This window comes from Ooceraea biroi, chromosome 11 (assembly GCF_003672135.1).
Source record: "Ooceraea biroi isolate clonal line C1 chromosome 11, Obir_v5.4, whole genome shotgun sequence".
In the NCBI taxonomy this organism is placed as follows: domain Eukaryota; kingdom Metazoa; phylum Arthropoda; class Insecta; order Hymenoptera; family Formicidae; genus Ooceraea; species Ooceraea biroi.
The window spans coordinates 8,153,027-8,157,609 of record NC_039516.1 but is presented as its reverse complement, the minus strand read 5'-3'; the positions used below and the strand labels follow the sequence as shown (position 1 = coordinate 8,157,609).

At 41.8% G+C, this 4,583-nt stretch overlaps 1 protein-coding gene across 1 annotated transcript; it reads left to right on the top strand.

Annotated features, from left to right (window-relative positions):
* Positions 1–243: 243 nt before the first annotated feature.
* On the top strand, positions 244–2,141 carry LOC113562964 (protein ANTAGONIST OF LIKE HETEROCHROMATIN PROTEIN 1-like). Its single transcript, XM_026973827.1, has 3 exons — positions 244–981; positions 1,100–1,420; positions 2,052–2,141. The coding sequence occupies exons 1-3, from the start codon at positions 583–585 to the stop codon at positions 2,139–2,141; spliced, it is 810 nt and encodes a 269-aa protein (XP_026829628.1). The 5' UTR covers positions 244–582.
* The last annotated feature ends 2,442 nt before the right edge of the window (positions 2,142–4,583 follow it).

Sequence of the window (4,583 nt, the reverse complement as noted above, 5' to 3'; positions counted from 1 at the left end):
AGCTGCAGAATCTATGAAGGTGAAGTCCCATGGAGCCAGCGTACGGCGTACCGGCGTATGGCGTAAAGAAACTAGGCTAATCACAGGCTTTACGCCCATTTTGTTGCGCCAGCGAAAATATCGGCTGTCTCAAGGAGCGTATTTACGCGGCGTAAAGATTAATAAGCCAATCACAATGTCTTTTTACAAAGCTCATTTTTAAAATGAATACTCAAGAAATCTTATGATTGGCTTATTAATCATTACGCCGGCGTAAATACGCCCCATGGGACAGCCGATGATATTTTCAGCGTGACGTTTTAACACATACATTTATATATAAAAGCAAAACAAGTTAAAATATTGGACTCTGAATTTGCATTTCTTAATTTAATAAAATATTTAAAAATTTATAAATGCTCGGAAAGTATAAGTGTATGTAAAGAAGCTATTCGACAAAAATTAATTCAAATTTATATAATTTATAAATTAACGAGAGCCGAAGAGAAGAGAACCTCGCGAATTAGATGTGCTCGAAGATTTTGGGTTAGACCAATTTTTATTATTGAAAGGCGATTAGCACAAGGAGCTAGCGACAATGTGATGCAAGAAATGATTTTAGAAGACAGAGAAAAATTTGTCAATTTTTTTCGAGTAACACCAGAAACATTTAAAAAACTATTGCAGATTGTTTTACCACATATAGAAAAACAATTTGTTATTCGTGAGCCTATTTCTGGTCGCACTCGCCTTCAAATCTGCTTGCGATATATATCGTCAGGAGATAGCATGATATCTGTATCATACGCATTTCGTGTAGCACCCAATACAGTGTCAAAAATAATATCAGAAACATGCGATGTAATATGGGATACATTAAAAGATATGGTATTCGTGAAACCAAGTGAAGATAACTGGCGAAGAATAGCCGATGAATTTGGAGAAAAATGGAATTTTCCCAATTGCTTTGGAGCAATTGATGGGAAACATATAATATTGCAGGTAAGTTTCTAGTATTTTGACAATTTTGTTTTATAAGACGTTAGACGAAATATAAATGCTATTATCAGTTAAATGAAATTCACTTTTTCGACTTTTTCATGATACTTTTTATATACAGGCACCTCCGAATAGTGGTTCAATGTATTACAATTACAAAGGCACTCACAGTTTGGTGTTAATGGCTATCGCTGATGCTAATTATCGAATCTCATTACTGGACATTGGTTCGCGAGGAAGGTGTAGTGACGGTGGAGTATTTTATGCTAGCGAGATCGGCAAGCGATTACAAAACGGTACGCTCTCAATTCCTCCGCCGAGACCTATGGAACATAGTGGCCGCGCTTTACCATTTGTCCTAGTCGGTGATGAAGCATTTCCGCTAACGCAATACTTGTTGAGGCCATATCCTAGAAGTGGCAGGCTTGATAGACGCAAAAATGTATTCAATTATCGTTTACGTCGCAGACTCGCAGAATCGTGGAAAATGTATTTGGGATACTCTCTGCAAGAATGCGAATATTTCGCAAACCACTAATTACCAGCATACCTACTGCCACTAGAATAATTAAAGCGACTACAGGTCTACATAATTTCATAATATCAGAAAAACTTAATATTTGGAAAAAAGATTTCTTTTATCTTTTTTATTATTCCTGATAATATAGAAAAGAGTATCTTATTTTTTAGTATCTTAGGTTTAGAATTAACCTATATATATTCATAATTATTTACTTACAACTGAAACTAAATCTTATTTGTTGCTTCATTTTCTAATTGTTCGTAATTTTTTTAACATTGCGAGTTTTGCATCCGAATACTACACAGTAACTCATCTCTTTTTACAGATTTTATTTTAAATATTACGTCTCACAGAATGGTGCGAATACAATGCCCGTGTACACTAACTATATATATATATATATATATATAGTATAAATTAAAATGGGCCACCCTGTATATGTATATATATATACAGGGTGTCATAGGGGGACATCTGATGGTGACCTTGGTTTTGACCCAGCAGTCACATTTAGGGATCATTTGAAGGTCAACTTCATATTTTCAAATAGAAACCCCTACTTTTGACGCCGAAAATGAAAAGAACGGAAAATTTTACGTTCAGAGATGTGGTCATGACCCTGGATCAAGATGACCCATAGGGGTCATTTGAGGCTCAAAAATGTTACCACTGCAGAATACTTGTTGGGGAGTGCTTATCGTGAGAAATGATTGCGATGAAAGTTGTAAGGGTCAAAAAGGATTACCCAATGGTGACCTTGGTTTTGACCCAGGGGTCCAATTTAGGGGTCATTTGAAGATCAACTTCATTTTTGCAAATGGAAACCCTTACTTTTGACACCGGAAATAGTGAAGACAAGACCGTCGTGGATCCGGCCAGTGAAGGCAAGACCACTGTCGAAAGCAAGGCCTTGATGAATTACTGTTTTACCTCATCAACTGTTCAAAAATGCCTCCATTATTTTCAATACATAGTGGTACTCGTCGTTCGAAGTTTTGAACAGTTGACAAAAGTATGTCTAGGGATGTTTCTACAGTTATAAATTATCCGTTGCCTCATGTTTTCCCTAGTAGTCAGTTGGACATGTTGAGTGGTGCCCCACATCTCCAGATCTGACTAGTCTAGATTTTTTTCTATGGGGCTACTTGAAAAACGTGGTATCCAGTTCATAGTATACGACGTGGAAATAATGCATTCTCTCTCACTGCGTATATATGTATATATATATTGTTCGTGTCCGGGCGGACTTCGCTCATCTCACGCTCGCGCCACACACTCACAATCACTCGCGCGCTTGCAGAAATAACTCTCGCGAATTATAGCGAAAAAGAAACTTTATTGTGATGATGTCGGTTGTACAATTCGCGTAATTCAGAGCGGCTCGCGACACGTCCAACTGGGATCGCAGCTGAGCTTCAACTCGTTGTTCCCGTCTTGGTTATCCGTTGCCGCGGAGATGTTGATTCGCCCCGGAGACGTCACTCGCGTCGTCTTACACAGCTGACTCTCATCTGTGGACCGGCTCTGCTACACCGGGTGGCCAACCCGGATGTAACACTCGCCTCCCTCTTCGCGAGACTGTCGCCCCGACAGTCCCTGGAGAAAGGTGGCCCCTTTCCGTCGCTCTACCCTGGGCTGCTGCCTCAGGTTACCGAGCGCAGGACCTCGCCGTCGTCTCCTGACGCTTTGACACCGACCTCCCGTCGTTGGCTCTGCCGCCGATCTCCCGTCGATGTTCGTCGATGCTCCTCACTTTCCGGGGGCCTGAATCTTCGGACTCGGGGGGAACTTCCGGGGTCCCAACTTCCTCTCGGAGGAGCCCTGAGTCCTCTGCTCTGGCATTTGCCCTACGCCTCACGGGAAAACCCCGTCTAAAAACCGTGAGGAGAGCAGCCGCGATTGCCATTTCCACAGACGCAGATCTTGTCCTCCTCTCCTTCCGTATCAGCTGCCACTCCGAAAAAACCCTAAACGTAAACAAACACTACACGAGTACACGGTCTTACAAGTCTTACAGTAGGCTACTTAAAATTACCCGATACTCGGCTCCGAACGTGACATAACTAACTACACATGCCTCTCACGATAAGGCGCCAGCCTATCCGCGTGAACTACCTTTCGTCTATGCCTCGGAGATTTCCTGATACCAAACACCACATCACTAAGTTTCCCCACAACTTCATACGGCCCCTCCCAGGAACATTGCAATTTTGGAGCTTTACCCTTCGTTCGACGAGGATTGTAAAACCAGACCTTCTGTCCTGTTTCGAAAAGATTCTTCCTAACTCGACGATCGTACCAAGCCTTCATGTTTCTAGATCTTACTTCCAAACGTCGTCTAGCTCCATGATGAATCTCATCAAGCTTCCTCTTAAGCTTTACAATGTAACTACGCGGCTTTTCCTCTCTTATATCCGAAGATGGACTACCACGAAGCAAGTTTAAGGGCAAACGAAGATTCTGTCCCAGGTACATCTCCGCTGGAGTGACACCTACAGCCTCTTGCTTGGATGAGCGATAAGCTAATAGAAACAGCGGAATCCATCGATCCCAGTCTTTTTGATTATCTGCTACAAACTTCGCCACATATTCCAGAATTGAGCGATGTTGCTTTTCCACGAGGCCATCTGACTGAGGATGCAGAGGCGTATTTCTCGTCTTTCTCATTCCTAAAAGCACTGATAATTCTTTCAGACTCGAAATTCCTACTCTGGTTTGTGTGTAACTCTAGCGGAATTCCATGTCTAGAAAATACCTGACTCACCAAAGACTCAGCTACCGTAGAAGCTCTCTTGTTTTTCAAAGGAATCGCCTTCGGCCACTTCGTGAAACAATCTACTGCCACTAACAGATATCTATTTCCCATCCTATCGAATAATCCTATCCTATCCTTCGAATCCTATCGAAGGTAACCGAACTTCACCGAAGTCAGTGTAGTGCTCCCGGACTCCCCTTACGTCTATTATCACCGCACCCCTTGCCCTCATAGACATTCGTATACACTTGACCGGAATTGAACATAATTTTAAGGAACTGTTATATGCAATCATTTAAAAACATTCGGTGGTGGGTGTTTGGATGC

Excerpts from the sequence above, each read along its gene's own strand:
- LOC113562964 (XM_026973827.1), top strand. The coding sequence starts at position 583 with ATGCAAGAAATGATTTTAGAAGACAGAGAAAAATTTGTCAATTTTTTT. Across the intron at positions 982-1,099 it reads GGAAACATATAATATTGCAG|GCACCTCCGAATAGTGGTTC; the intron begins GTAAGTTTCTAG and ends TTTTATATACAG. Across the intron at positions 1,421-2,051 it reads GGCTTGATAGACGCAAAAAT|AAACCCCTACTTTTGACGCC; the intron begins GTATTCAATTAT and ends ATTTTCAAATAG.